General features: G+C 40.5%; 1 protein-coding gene across 1 annotated transcript in view; it reads left to right on the plus strand.

Annotated features, from left to right (window-relative positions):
* Window positions 1-429: 429 nt before the first annotated feature.
* Window positions 430-15429, plus strand: part of cnpy3 (canopy FGF signaling regulator 3) — a 44617-nt gene continuing 29617 nt past the window's right edge. Inside the window, exons 1-5 of the mRNA XM_041194712.1 lie at window positions 430-584; window positions 699-812; window positions 8862-8985; window positions 11688-11784; window positions 13991-14113. Of these exons, the coding sequence (XP_041050646.1) occupies window positions 575-584; window positions 699-812; window positions 8862-8985; window positions 11688-11784; window positions 13991-14113 (468 nt within the window). The 5' untranslated portion in view covers window positions 430-574. The remainder of the gene's footprint in view (window positions 585-698; window positions 813-8861; window positions 8986-11687; window positions 11785-13990; window positions 14114-15429) is intronic.

Below are 15429 nucleotides of genomic sequence, written 5' to 3' on the forward strand. Positions count from 1 at the left end.
TATGACTTTGATAGTCTGTTCAGGGAACCATCCAACAGGGTTTCAAGGATGTTGTGTGCAGACCTGCCTAATGGACTTGAGTAGGTTTTCATTTCATATTTACTTAATTAATTGAATTTAAATTTTCCCAGCTGTTATACGTGGGATTTGGAGCACATGACTGCAGAGCATCAGGCCAGGCCTCTGGATTACTCGTCCAGTAACATTACCATTCTGCTACAAGACCCCAAACGTGCTTACATACCCCCAAAGCTCACAAAATGCTTTAGTTACAGGGATGGGATCGGGATGAAAATTCATCTACGATAACCTATTCTGGGTGCCAGTATTTAAATGCAAGAATCCATTAGCGTAGGCTCTCTGTATTTTTTTAAAGTAGGAAACAAATACGTGCGGTGTGTTAATATATTTATTGGCTGCACATTCAGTTTTCTCTCTCCAAACACTCCCCGCCTCCTGAAACACAGCGCTGATCTCTGCGCGTGCTCCGTGAGAGTTGCCATTGATTGGTCGGAAAGGACACGGCGGATGCGGGGATTGGTCGGTGCGAGGAGGAAATGGATACAATGTGACCATGGGACCGGGTAAGTGTCAATTTCTCAGTCAAGCCAGCCTATGCTTTATTAAAAAAAGACATTTAAACAAAACCACTGCATATGTTTGTAACTTTTACTGTTGTGTTTTTTTTTACATTAAAGATCACAGCACTATGCAGACCGTGACCAGGCTGATCTCAGTCCTCCTCTTGTTCTGTGGGCTAGCCTGGGGCGACGATGATTCCGAATGGGTGAAACTCCCCAATACATGCGAAGGTTTGTGCCCCACTAACTGCACTTGTTACCCACACACACACATGGCCTTCTGTTTTTTAAAAGTCGATATTCACGTCGCCGATACTCTCCGAACGGTGCATAATAAATGCTCTTAATCGGAAATTATTACCATTAATACAGAAAAAAATGTGTTTATAATGTATTTCCTTTTAACAAATCAACGAGGTTCGAATACAGAGCTACTTCCCCTTTTCGGGTCCACGATTTTTATTCCTGTGAATTGCACGTTGTTTTGGCTATTGTGCCTAATATGGACGGCAGAAGTACAATGGACTTGGCCTCATTGTGCTTCCAGTGTTTACAGGCTTTCATATAAGTCATCCAGATTCCAGTTCAAGTTCTTCTATATAAATTATTATTGGGCAAAACAATGTTAAACGTTGAGTTAATGAAAAAAAAGAGGAACTGCTTATTTCAAGAGCAGCTTTAAGATTACTCTGTTGCTGCAAGCATTGCTGTTTAATCTACTTTATAATATTTTTCATTGGGAACTTTTAGACTGGAAGCTTTTTGGCCACAGAAATAATTTCTGAAACGTTCAGGATTCAAAAGATCATAAGGAATAGAAGCAGGAGTAGGCCATTTGGCCAATCAAGCCTGCTGCACCATTCAATAGAACATTTCTGATCTGATATAAAAATAGGGAAAGCTGGAAAAACTCAGCAGGTCTGGCAGCATCTGTGAAGAAAGAAACGGAGTTAATGTTTGAAGTCTGTATGAAACTTCTTCAGAGTATCTGCAGTATTTTGTTTTTATCTTAGTGGCCGATCTGATTTTTTTAAATTCACGGGATGTGGGCTTTGCTGGCTGGGCCAGTATTTATTGGCCCGTCCCTAGTTGCCCTTGGTGGTGAGCTACCTTCTTGAACCGCTGAAGTCCATGTGGTGTCGGTACACCCACAGTACTGTTAGGAAGGGAGTTCCGGGATCTTGACCCAGCGACAATGAAGGAACAGCAATGTGCTTCCAAGTCAGGGTAGCGAGTGACTTGGAGGGGAGCTTCCAGGCGGTGGTGTTCCCATGTGTCGGCTGCCCTTGTCTTTCTTGAGTGGTCATGGGTTTGTAAGATACTACCTTGGTGAATTCCTGTAGATGGTACGCACTGCTGCTACTGTACATTGGTTGTGGAGGGAATGAATGGTTGTTGATGTGGTACAAATCAAGCAGGCTGCTTGGTCCTAGACAGTGTTAAGTTTCTTGAGTGTTGTGGGAGCTGCACTCATCCAGGGAAGTGGGGAGTATTCCATCTCACCCCTGACTTGTGCCTTGGTGGACAGGCTTTGGGATGTCAGGATGTGAGTTGCTCATTGCAGGATTCCTAGCCTCTGGCCTGCTCTTGTATTTATATGGCTAGTCCAGTTCAGTTTCTGGTCAATGGTAACTCCGAGATGTTGATAGTGGGAGATACAGTGATGGTAATGCAATGCCATTGAGTTTCACCCATTCGGAATCAAGGAGTGATGATTAGATCCTCTCTTGTTGGAGATGGCCATTGCCTGGCACTTGTGTGGTGCAAATATTACTTGCCATTTGTCAGCTCAAGCCTCTATATTGTCCAGGTCTTGCTGCATTTGGATATGAACTGCTTCAGCATTTGAGGAATCGTGAATGGTGCCGAATCATCAGCGAACATCCCCACTTCTGGCCTTATGTTGGAAGGAAGGTCATTGATGAAGCAGCTTGGTTGGGCTGAGGGCACAGAGAAGAGGTTTCACCAATGCCCTGTACAGTTGTAGCAAGACCTCCGTACTTTTATACTTCATCCCCATTGCATTAAGGCAAATTCATTCATGTGGATGTGGGTGTCACTGGCTAGGCCAGCATTTATTGCCCATCCTGAATAGCTCTTGCTTAGAGGGCAGTTAAGAGTCAACCACGTTGGTGTGGGTCTGGAGGTAAGGGCAGTAGATTTCCTTCCCTAGTGAACCAGATGGGTTTATACAACAATTGACAATGGTTCATTGGTCATCATTAGACATTTAATTCTGCTATGGTGGGATTTGAATCCGGGTTCCAGAGCATTACCCTGGGTCTCTGGATTACTAGTCCAGCAACAAATACCACTATGCCTTGCCTCCCCTATTGTGGTCTTAACTCCATTTTTCTGTCTCTACCCCCCCCCCCCCCCCCCCCCCCCCCCCCCCCATAACCTGTGACACCTTTATAGATGAAATATTGTCTAACTCAGCCTTGAATACATTCAATGACCCAGCCTCCACTGTTCTCTGTGGAAGAGAATTTCAAAGACCAATAACCTTTACAAGCAGAAATTCCTGCTCATCTCTGTCTTAAATGGGAGATCCCTTATTTTGAAACACTGCCCCTTATTTCTAGATTCCCCTACAAGGGGAAAACACCCCCTCAGCATCCACTCTGCTGAGCACCCTCAGAATCTTAAATGTTTCAATAAGATCACTTCTCGTTCTTCTAAACTCCAGCGAGTATAAGCCGACCTGCACAATCTTTCCTGATAAGCCAGTCCTTTCATCCCCGGAATCAGCCTAGTGAACCTTCTCCAAATCTCTAGTGCAAGTATCTCCCTCCTTAAGTAAGGAGGCCAAAACTGTATACACTACTCTAGATGAAATCTCACCAATGCCCTATAGGGTTGTAGCAAGATTTCATACTTTCATACTTCATCCCCCTTGCATTAAGACCAACATCCTATTTGCCTTCCTAATTTTTTGCTGCATCTGCATGTTAATTTTTTGTGATTCATGTACAAGGACACCCAGGTCTCTTTCAACTGCACCATTCTGCAGTGTCTATTTAAATAATTGTCACAGACAATTTATGTGCTTTCTTACTGGCTGTGATCAGTGTGTTTTGTATGTAAGGAGTGTGTTTTCTTACCCTTAGTGATTGTCCCAATTTAAATAATCCCACCCTAGCAGCAAGCTTTTGGTGAATTTTAAAAATTCAGAATGTTATTTATTATCGCTGACTTTCCCCAGAGGTTTAAAACGTGATGTCTCATTCAATGATTCTCACACACAAAGCTTAGATACAGATGAAAGTAAAACAATACAAATTATGATTGTCCCAATCTCTTTTGTGACAGGCCTGTAGTTCCTTAGATGAGTTGAAGCTTAAGTTGAAGTGAAGGTCTTGTAAAGCAGAGGATTCTCAGTAGGCTGCAAGTCTTTGTAGTTGAATTTCCAGGAGGTTGGTTCTCAGGTGAACTTAAAGTTGGAAAAGGTTGGGGGGAGTCCTTCCCCCACTTTCAAGGTATTGCCGTTTATTATCTTGGCTGCTTAGATTACTCGCAGCTGGTTTGATGGATTTCCAATGGAACTCTGTCTCCAGAACATATTCTTGCTGTTATTTTTAAAGCAAACAACAAAATGGCTTCCCCACCATGTGACTTGTACAAGTTCAAAGACCTTTTTCCAAAAAGGGGTAGTGTGTCAATTATACATTTTATATTTGACACCTTGAAATTCACCCAGTCTAATTTGGATGAGGAACCATCATAATGCAATGGAAGGTCAATGGGGGATCCATTTCATTTATCTAACACACTAAATTTCAATGTTTCTTTTGTCCATTGTAAAACAGAAAGACTAGCTGGCTGGCATGCTACAGTTCTTTTTGGAAGGTCCATCCTTAAACAAGGGGATGTGTGGATTCCCCAGATGGCTGTGAATGCCCATATATAATTAGGTATTTGCTTGAGACTCAGTAATGTCTGGAGCTTGAAATGCCAAAAATCACATGGTTTTCAGCAGTCATTTTAATAGCCTGTGTTCAAAATTTTAAAGTGTTGACTGAAACTTCATAATATGGAAAATGACACATTCTGCTTTTCTATTTTTCCTGCCAAAATTGACATTTTCCCACATTATACTCCATCTGCCAAATTTTTGTCCACTCACTACATATCTATATCTCTTTGCAGAATCTATGTATGCTGCTCACAACTTGTTTTCCCACCTATTTTTGTATCATCTGCAAATTTGGCTACAATACAGTTGGCCACTTCATCCAAGTCATTATTATAGATCAGGAATAGTTGAGGCCCTAGCACTGTTCCTTGTGGCACTCCACTCATCACAGTTTGCCAACCTGAAAATGATCCATTTTTGCTGATTGGTAGTTGGCCAAAACTCTGTCCATTCTAATGTATCATTCCCAACACCATTAACTCTTACTGTGTGCTGTAAGCTTTTGTGTGGCACCTCATCAAATATCTTTTGGAAATCCCAATACACTACGTCTACTGGTTCCCCATTATCCACCCTGCTTATTACATCCTCAAAGTACTCTTCATAAATCTGTCAAACAGAGTTTCCCTTTCACAACGCTATGTTGACTCTTCCTGATTTTATTATGATTTTCTAAATGTCGTACAACTACCTCCTTAATAATGGATTCCAGGATTTTCCCAATGACAGATGTTAAGTTAACTGGCATATAGTTTCCTGATTTTCTGTCTCCCTCTTCTCTTAAATAGCTATGTTATATTTGTGGTTTTCCAATCCACTTGGAATTTTCCCAAATCTAGGGAATTTTGGAAGTTTACAACCAATGCAGCCACTGTCTCTGCAGCCACTTCTGTTAAGACCCTCAGATGTAGGTCATCAGGCCCAGGGACCTTGTCAGCCTTTAGTTCCATCAGTTTTCCAAGTAATCTTTCTCTAGTGATCATGGTTGTTTTAAGTTCCTCCCTCCCTTTTGCACCCTGCTTTTCCATTAATTTTGAGATGCTTCTAGTGTCTCCTACTTTGAAGATGTATACAAAATACTCTGAATACAACACTGCCCTTCTCTTGTGAAGACTCTGTCCCTTTAAGAGCTCTGGCCTATGGTTTTTGAAATGATGTGAAATCAGGTTTGGATGATACATGCTCTCATCCTATGCAGTAGCATCAGTGGAAAGAGAAACAGTTAACATTTCAGATTTATCAGAACTGAAAATGTCATTGACCTGAAATGTTAACTCTGTTTCTGCCTCCACAGATGCTGACACAGCTGCTGCTTTTATTTCAAATGTCCAGCATCTGCAACAGATGTAGCATCAGACTTATTGTGTTGATCTAGTTTTGGTCAGCTTTTGCTAGCTTTCAAGGTTGACATGTATATGTGCATGTTGCTCGTCCCAACTGCAGCTCATCCTGGATGCTACTGCTTCATTTCAGTACTTCACTTTGTGCTGTAAGTGGGAATTCCAGGTATCATGATCAGTCAGGAATTCCCTCCTGAAACACAGCCTCATCTCAAAATGAAATAGCATTGTTAATTGGGAGCTGCAGGAAGAAGATGGAGTGTGTCTGTGAATTGTCATTGGAGAGGCAGTGCCTCTATGAACTGTGTGGAAGAGATTAGAGAGAAAGAGGCCTCTGTGAAAAGGGTGGAGAGTGTGACTGCTGAGACAGCTTTTAGGAAAGTGTTAGCCTGGCTGACCTGCCCAAAAGTCAATTTTTTTCTGTCAAGCTTGATTTATAATGTAAACATTCATGAATTTCTAGGGATTCCATAAAATAATAAATGAGCCACTGTGCACAAGAGGATACAACCACGTACTGTGGCTGCGTTGTATATTCTCTACAGGATTCACTGCAACAACTGGCCAAGGCTTTTCGGCCTCATCTCACACCCATAACCTCTTCCACCTAGCAGAACAAAGGTCGTGGAAGGATTGAGACATCAAGTCCTTTTAGATCAGGTACAATATAGGTTTAATGGAAAATAAAGGTTGGTGAGACCCTCACACCAGTGTTGAAAATGGATCACTTCCAAGCTATAATGACTTCTCAATTTCCCATTTCAATATCCTTCTGGTTTGAAACGAAGGACAAAGGCACCAACCTCTAGGCTTTCACCACCCTGACTTAACTTTTATTGCCGTTCCTTCATCGGTGCTGGGTCAACATGTTGGAACTGGCTATCAACCAGCACGGTGGGACCATCTTTACCACACACACTAACTATTCAAGGTGGGTAGATCACCATCAATTTCTTGAGGGCAACTCAAGATGAGCAATAAATGTTGGCCCTTCCATCCTGAGAATGAATTTAAAAAATACTGTATAATTTTACATTTACTCACCTTGGTTCCTAGTGCATAGGAAGCAACAGCACAAGCAGCTTTTATTCAGTGCAACTTGGCAGTCTTGTTCAAACCAGAAGGATATTAAAACGGGAAATTGAGAAGTCATTATAGTTTGGAAGTGATCCATTATCAACATTAATGTGAGGGTCCCACCAACCTTTATTTTCCATCAAACCTGTATTGTACCTGATCTGAAATGGCTTGATGTCTCAATCCTTCCATTTCCTCTCATCTCCCCCTCTACGCAACCTTCCAGCTGCCCTCCAAACCCTCTGACCCTGACCTCTTGTACATCCCCTCCATCCCTTTGCTCTTCCAGTAGTTCCACTCATTCTAATACTTTAACTTGAAGTCATTTTTTGAATATGCATCTGTGACATATTCTGTGATGTTATTGGTGCTACATAATGAAAGTTGTTGCTGATAACATAGGATGCTAAAAGTGGGGGAGGCAGGGGGTAAAAGATTATGTTCCCCAGCTTGGGCATAACCTCGTCAAATACTCGATAAGCTTCTATCAAAATCTTTACACTCAAATCTTCTAGGCTGGAGTAGATGTGTGCATTTTACTATGATATTGTAACTATCAGGTTGACCAGTCCAGTGAAATAACCATGCTCAACTGAAAGCATTTGTAATCTTGTGATGGGCACACTGACTACACAATCCTCTGTGCCGCTTGTCATACACTCTCTCGCTTGCTAGTATTTTTGACTATTTTCTTTCTGCAAAGATAGTTTCCGTTTTCTTAAACCGGTGGGGAGTTATATTTCAAATTAACTAAATTGTCAGTCTTACTAAGGTGGCTGACGCAGTATACAGAAGTATTAAACTTTTAAGGTTGGAATTGAAGTACTGTGTTAAGGCAGATTTGGGGAAGTTTTGCTTTGTACTTAGCTGTGGTATATGTACCAGACAGCACTTCATGTTGACCTTGGGTGTTGAACAGTAGCCTGTAAATGATTAAGCTTTTTACTTACTGTTAATTTCAAACTGAATTAAAATGTGTTGCTTTATCAATTGTTCCTCTTTTGGAACAAAAGTAGAAGCGAGAGACAGTGTTGCCATTTCTCTTTTGTTTGTTTCCATTTCAAGAAACAGTCACAACCAATTTTATTCATTGACTGAGAGGCAGAGCAAAGATAGTTTCCTTTTTCTTAAATTGGTGGGGAGTTATATTTCAAATTAACCAAATTGTCAGTCGTACTGAGGTGGCCGGTGTAGTATACAGAAGTATTAAACTGGTCCTTTTAAAATTGCCCTTTTAAGGTTGGAATTGAGGTATTGTGCTAGGGCAGATTTGAGGAACTTTTGGTCTGTACTTAGATGTGGTATATGCACCAGACGGCACTTCATGGGCGCTTGATAAAGTGGCAAATGCCAGCTCTAAAATTAATCACTTTGAGCACAAACACTCACAAAAATACACTACTATCACTGTATTACAACAAAACAAAATCACTGGTCAGCATTCGATTCTTCAGCCCTTTGAAAGCGAAAGATGGTTAGTGTTTCAGGTGGGACACCTCATGAGAACCAGATTCGTGCTAGAGAAGCGACCTTCTAGAAATGGCCAATCTAAATGAGGATTTGATCACAATGGCAAAAGGGGTGAAAGAAACAACTGAAATTGAAAGGCATTATTAAATCTTTTGTTAACAGCTATGAACAGATTCTCATTTTTTGTCTCTTTACAAAATATTTAGTGGATTTGCACACTTGAATATATTCAAACAATATGAGACTGATGTTAAAACTCCTAAGTGAAGCATTGAGTGTTTTTGCAGCACTTCCTTTGAACCACTGAGAACATGTTCCAGACCTGAGCTCTCCATAGCTTTGGTGAGTGTCAGGCATTTTGGCTACATGACCAGCCCAACTCAAATAATGTAGTGTACAATATTCCTTCACTGCTTAAATAACAAAGTCTGCATTTTCAATTATTCTTCCTTTGATATCTATTTTTTTACTCCTTAGTTTGCAAGTACCTTGCTGTGGAATTAAAATTGGCTTTTGAAGAAACAGGAAAAACCAATGAGGTGATTGATACCAAATACGGCTTTCTGGAAGGAAAAGGGTCGAAAATAAAATACAGGCACTCGTAAGCAAATTCCTGCAAGTTCACTTATTTTTGTAAGGGTAACTGGTATTTATACTTCAATGAATTCTTTCTCTTTATTTTTCTTTCTGGACCCTGACAAAAAAAAACTAAATAAGGTAATCTGCTCCTGGACGTCTTCAAAAGAAATTCTGAACCCACTGTTAGCAAACAGAGCCAAATCTCTTCCCGTCCTAGTGGAGTCTGGTTGGTGTAAAAGGCAGGTTACCCTCAGTGAACACTGGCTACCGTCTTTGTTTTCAGGTTGAATTCAAACTCAAGTCTGAGAGAGAGGGGATAAAAATCTCCTCTGTGTGCTGGTAGAAGTGCACTTTCTCGAATGAATTTGGCACATATAGTGGGCACAGGCTCATTGCACAGAACTGCACATCATTTGGCAAAATCAGTTGCTAACTTTTCAATCGTGCTCAGTAAAGATGTATGAATCACCAATGTTTGGCAAGTGCAATTGCCACATTGGTACATTCCTGGATGAGGTTCAGAAATGGGGGTTAGGACATATTGGGGCAAATTGGAATGTGTTTTACTCTGTATCTGGTTTTGTTTGACCATACCTGGGTAGTGCTTGATGTAGACATAAATGCTGGGCGTAAGAACATTCTCAAACACTGGTTCATACTCCTTGGAGCAGAAAATTCACCCGCTTGCAAGTAAGAAAGTAAAAGGGAAAACGGTAGTTTTAAAAAGGCAATATTTCAATTGTTGGACTGGAGACCTGTTTCTGTTTGGACATTTTCTCCAACAGTTTCCTTGTGTTATTTGCTAGACTGAAGTTTCTAAAATCAAACTTAATTATTTTTAGAAAGCAAATTCTGCATGTCAATTCTCTACAGTAATTGAATTAACATAGCCTTTAAATCCAGTAAATTGTTTTCAGGAGAAAACATGGGATACCCACCATGTTCTCCCATTACTTAAGGTGGAACAATAACATGCCATGAGCTACTGAGAGGCAACTGGAATGATTTTGAGATTACAGGGATTGGATTATGGGGAATGATTATGTGAATTGGGCATGTTCTCCCTGGAAGAAGTGATGGTTGAGAGGTTATGATCACTGTTTTAGGATTCTGAAGAACCAGATGATGTAGATCATGACCAGCTATTTCACCTTGCCAAGAACAATAGAAATAGAGGACACGGACTGTGTTTGTAGGAGATCAATAGCAACTTAAAGAAGAAAAATGATGAAAAAACAGCAGATGGGATGGGGCAAATGAAGAGATGGAGGGATTGTATGCATAATTGAAGGAAATATTTCTGAGCAGATTTTTGATAGCAGTGAGGAAGGTGGAAAGAGTTAGGGACAAACTTCCAAATGATAGGAATGTGGTGCTTGAATGAGCATCCTTTATTGGTAAACATCGGAAGACAATTAGGAATGCAGTGATGTCAGTAGAGTAAGGTACTTGTGGGCATGAAAAACTAGAGGAGATCTCCATATGTGGAGTGAGACCATGGACCAATTTGTAAGTAAAGATGAAAGTTTTGAAGCCAACTGGCTGCACCATGAGGAGTCATTCGAACATGGAAGTGGTTCTTATAATTCAGAAAGTCAGATGGTGAAGGATATACCTGGAGCCAATCTTTACATATTTTTATAAGCATTTATTTGTAGGGATGCACATTACAAACATCTCCTAAGCCAACAATCAGTTTTAGTTTGTGTCTATTTTAAGGGACAGAAATGAATCCCTACTTAATGCCCGCAACCTGATTCAATTAATATACGATTGACAGTGGTAGGGATAATGGGAATGTCAGGACTTGGGGCATTGCTTTGTGAATTAATTCTAACATAGCAGGTTGAGTCTTTAGACTGATTAGGAGAGTATTTGGTGGGGGTCAGGCATGGAGCCTCAAAGGCTTTAAGAAATTAACTCGGGTTTTGGCATCAGTGAGGGAGTGGGAATGGGAATGAAGGTGGGCTGTTTTGAGCAGTTGGACGAAATTAGTTTTCATAATGAATACTGAGGAATTAAGCTCAGTTTGGATCAAACAGTATGCCAATGCTTTGCATCTCATGTCTTGGCCTGAGATGGTTTCTGGGTGTGGTGGGGCAGAGGAAGAAGCTTGATGGAGTTGATAGTTGAAGCCATTGATCACTGGAAGGAGTTAAAGAGGATTGGCTTCAGTTTTACTTGCATTAAGCTGGATAATATTCTGGCTTACCCAGGACTCATTGAAGGACAGGTAGTTGAAGGTGTAGCAACAGTCGTGATTGATGGAGGAGATGGCACTAGGTCATTGTAGGCATTCAATTGGAAGTTGACTCAGTGCTTTGTATGATATTGTTAAGGTGTAGCATGTAAAGAGAGAGTAGGAATAGATGGACCTCTGGGAATTGGCTAGGTGAACAGAGAGGGACCTGGTGCTTACTTCACCAACAACTAACTTTTTAATTGACCTAAAATTATCTCATTGAGACTTTGTAACCTTAAAGGGCCAGGTCACTTTATACACATTAGTAAAACACCACATAGTTATGACAGCTTTAAACAAAACAAAAAAAATTAATCTTGGAGACAGAAATCTAGATTAATCTGCCTGACTGCAGAGAAGAGCTAAATATAGATTTGGAATAGCAAAGGGCTAAATTTATCACACTAGAATCTGAAAATAAAATACTCCAGTATGACAAAAGGTTTACTTGTTAACTGTACTCATTTTCTTTTCTCTCGAAGTGACATTCGGTTGATTGAAGTAACTGAAAACATTTGTAACCGGCTGTTGGAATATAATTTACACAAGGAGCGAACTGGGAGTAATCGCTTTGCAAAGGTAAGCGCTGCTGAAATATCTTGGGTAAAGCAGTTTTGTTCTGGGTTTTGCTGATGCTGGGTGCCATGGTGGACTTTGTATTTGATGTATAGTGGCTTCCACATTGATGGATCATTGTCTGTGACGAAATGACTGTAAATTTATTAAGTCACAATTGGCTCTTCTTTTTTTTGGTCTTAGGAATGTGAGTGACTTTGCCAAAAGCACATTTATTGCCCATCCCTAGTTGTCTTGAGAAGCTGCTGATGGACCTTCTACCTGAACAAGTGTAATTTTTGTGCTAATGATGTTAGGTAGGGAATATCAGGATTTTGACCCAAGAACAATCAAGGACATACATGTCCAAGTGGGGTTGGTGTGTGACTTGGAGGAGAACTTGGAAATGGTATTCCCATAATTTTGTACAGAGCTGGAAGGTGCTGTCAAAATAAATTTGGTGAGTTGCGGCAGTGCATCCTGTAGATAGTGCAAACTTCAAGCATTTTTAGTAGAGCGTTTTTATTGCAGATTTAAAAATCTAGGCCTTTTCTTTCTTCCCACTTCCTGGGCATCTGTGCTTACTTACCTTCTCCTGCCTTCACAATGCAATACTGCTTACTACTCCTTGCAGTCTCCACAAATTAAGTGCAGATGAGGGATGTGCTTTGGCAATCATGCTAATGCTTGCATAGAATCCCGGGGTTTATCTTGCCTTTACTTACACTGGCTGCCTATCATTGTAATAATTCTGAGAGTTAGATAATGAGTTTTACCTCTACTACATGATCCAGAAGGTCGTTCCAGATGTCATCGCTATTTCAGTGAAGGAATACTCATTGACAAAATGACTGAAGAAATATTCATTGCTGAACCTGACTCGTACCAAAGCCCCCTGTCCTGCCAGAATAATTTAACTTAAAATATATAGTTTATCTTTTCTATTCCATGTAGTATCCTATATACATATACATATTTTGCAGTCAGGGACAAAGGAATGGTGCTCGCCACTGACCTCAAAGAAAGTTGCCTACAAAGATCAAGTTAGCATGACTTTCCCCTTTCCCAATGGCAATTTAAAACTGGTGCCAAGTTAAGGGGATCTCCAGGCATCCAAGAACAATGATGACAGCAAGCAAGGTAAGTAGTCAATCACATTGAAATATTCTCACAGAGCGCAGGCCAGGAAGTTAAAAGCACTTTACTTTTACTACCTTTACTTCTAATTTAAAATTTCAGATGGCAAAATAAATGACTTATGATTGGATTAAACTGGAAGCTAAAGATAAACTTAAGTGTCATCACAGCATAGAATGAGGCCATTTAGCCCATCAAGTCTCCCTGTAAAGCAAAACAATCAGCCTAATTCCCCCATTCTTATCCCCGTAGCCCTACACATTTTTTCCCTCATGCTTACCCAATTTTCTTTTGAAATCATTGATCGTCTCTGCATCCACCAACCTTGTAGGAAGCAAGGCCCAGGCTATCACCGAGCACTGCATAAAGTAGTTTTTCCTCCCATTTCCCCTGCACCTCTGGCTCAAAACATGAAATCTGTGCTCCATAGTCCTGTACCATCAGCTAATGGGAACAGCTTTACTTTGTTCTTCAACCCTCAAACCATTCTGATAAATTTCTACTTAAATTTGTCAATTTAAAGATGTGTAGAATTTTTCATCATAATAGACAAATTTTGCATTCCACAAATTTAAAATTAAAATTTTCAGACCAGTGAAGGTGTTTATCAATAATTATGAAGTTAGTCAATTAGCTATTTGAAGACTAGTTCATCATTTAACAAGGTGTAATTCTTTTCAAAGGTTTTTACAGCATAAGATGGATATTCTTGTCAGTTCAGTGATTTCTAATTGACTGCAGTCTAGGGGGACATCAACAATGTACTCTCTTAAGAAGGATGGAATCACTATAGCAACTTCTGAATCTCTGGGTTTTTCTGCACATATATGGTCTCCCAAAATTGCTGCCAGTTTCTCTGCAGTAATGATGGTGAAAACTGCCAGTCTTGCTGGCATTACCACTGCAGAATATATGCCATAGAAGACCTCATCATATTCACCTTGCTTTATGGCTGCTAGCTAGATCAGAATTATGAATGAGATTCCAAATAAGAAAGTAATAAGCTAGAAGCAAGAGGGAAATGTATCTTTTTAAACAAGAAAATCAAAGAGAAATATCATCAAGTGCTTTATTTTACTTCTTTCCAAACCAGGGAATGAGTGAGACATTCCAGACTCTCCATGGCCTTGTTCACAAAGGTGTAAAAGTTGTTATGGACATCCCCTATGAGCTCTGGAATGAAACATCGGCTGAGGTCTCTGACATGAAGAAGCAGGTATGTGAAGAGCATCTGATCTAAATGGGGGGGTGGGTGTGGGAGGGTGGGAGGCAGATCTGGCACTGCTTTCCAAGGAAAAAAGTAACACCAGCCATAATTACTATTTCCAGTTCCCTTGATTCTTCGGTTGTAAGATGCGCTGTCCAATATGGAGCTGGAACAATGAGACCAGGAATATTATAGATTTCATCCCTGGTCTGGGCTCAGTGAGCTGATCTAGGACTGAAGGACATTGAGGTGCTACAAACAGGAGGGGTGAAATCAGTCAGCATTTCAGCTCCTGACAACTATCCAGGATCTCTCTTGGAAGTGTGTATGTTTATGTAATGTGATGTCCTTTGAGGTTGAATAGGGTCATGGGAAATGGGCTATTAATCAAGGTACTGGAGCGTGCTCAGCACCAGTGGAACATTATTCTGGTCTAGGTTAGTGCCTTCAGGAAAGTAAGAAGAAAAGTAAGAGGCGAAAATATTGTTATGCTATTGATTATGGGCTTCATCCTGCCAGTGTACTTCATAGTGACCCAGATCTCTACAATATGGTAGCAACAATGTTTATAAAATGCATATAAATTGGTTTAAAGGTAAATACTCCTCAATCTCAAAATTAAATAAAAGCTATTTTATATTAAAACAACTGGAGTTTAATTTTTGGAAAAATATACACAGTCTATATAGCCAAATTCATTTTCTTGGTTGTGGTGGGGGGAGAGGAATGTTCGATGAGGACCAGGCTGTGCCCAGTGGAAATATCTTGAGGAGTTTTTTTTTTGGGGTCGGTGGGGGGAGATCCTAATCCTCTAGGGCAGGAGGCAGTGGAGCACTGGAAGGAGGTGGCTCAATATATGGGACAGGGCTGCTTTCACACACTCCTTTAGAATTCATTTTAAGTTGCTGAGTGCTGCTGTATGATACGAGTAAGCTCAAAAATATCCCAACTGCATGGTCACCACATGGTGATTTTCTACACAAAATATCTTATTTTTGGACTGCCGTTAACCAACAAAATACAAGAGAAGACCAAGAAACAGTAGTTTTTCTTTAAAGTCATTTAGGGAATAGTTGGCAATTTTCAAAAATTGATTTACAGGATGTGGGTATTGCTGGCTAGGCCAGCATTTATTGTCCATCCCTAACTGCCCTTGAGAAGATGGTGGTAAGCTGCCTTCTTGAACCGCTGCAGTCCATGTGGTGTAGGTACACACACACTGCTGTTAGGGAGGCAGTTCCAGGATTTTGACTCAGCAACAGTGAAGGAACAGCAAAATATTTCCAAGTCAGGATGAAGAGTGGCTTGGAGGGAAACTTCCAGAT

This window comes from Carcharodon carcharias, chromosome 9, assembly GCF_017639515.1.
Source record: "Carcharodon carcharias isolate sCarCar2 chromosome 9, sCarCar2.pri, whole genome shotgun sequence".
Lineage (NCBI taxonomy): Eukaryota > Metazoa > Chordata > Chondrichthyes > Lamniformes > Lamnidae > Carcharodon > Carcharodon carcharias.